Raw genomic sequence first — 365 nt, 5'->3', positions numbered from 1 at the left:
GCTAGAATTTTTTAAAAATTTTTTAACGTTTATTCATTTTTTTGAGAGAGACAGAGCGTGAGTGGGGGAGGGGCAGAGAGAGAAGGAGACACAGAATCAGAAGCAGGCTTGAGGCTTTGAGCTGTCATCACAGAGCCTGACACGGGGCTCAAACCCATGAACTGTGAGATCATGACCTAAGCTAAAGTCGGGCATTTAACCGACTAAGCCACTCAGGCGCCCAGGGCTAGAAATTTTAAGAAAGATTAATCCATTGGTTGTTTCTCAGATGAAGTGATATTAGTTTTATGTTTTGTAAAATCTTTATTTTAACAATCTCTTTATTACAACAGGGCTTCTGGTTGGAACTCTTGATTCAGTCTTAG

General features: G+C 40.3%; 1 protein-coding gene across 1 annotated transcript in view; it reads left to right on the top strand.

Annotated features, from left to right (window-relative positions):
• TBC1D8B (TBC1 domain family member 8B) overlaps positions 1-365 on the top strand; it is a 55,664-nt gene that overhangs the window by 16,624 nt on the left and 38,675 nt on the right. Inside the window, exon 2 of the mRNA XM_077771489.1 lies at positions 333-365. This exon is cut by the window's right edge and continues 99 nt beyond it. Coding sequence (XP_077627615.1) covers positions 333-365 — 33 coding nt within the window. The remainder of the gene's footprint in view (positions 1-332) is intronic.

The sequence above is a fragment of the Crocuta crocuta genome, unplaced genomic scaffold (genome assembly GCF_008692635.1).
Source record: "Crocuta crocuta isolate KB4526 unplaced genomic scaffold, BGI_CrCroc_1.0 scaffold949, whole genome shotgun sequence".
Lineage (NCBI taxonomy): Eukaryota > Metazoa > Chordata > Mammalia > Carnivora > Hyaenidae > Crocuta > Crocuta crocuta.
The sequence above is the reverse complement of the archived record's forward strand: the minus strand, read 5'-3'. Positions and strand labels throughout refer to the sequence as shown.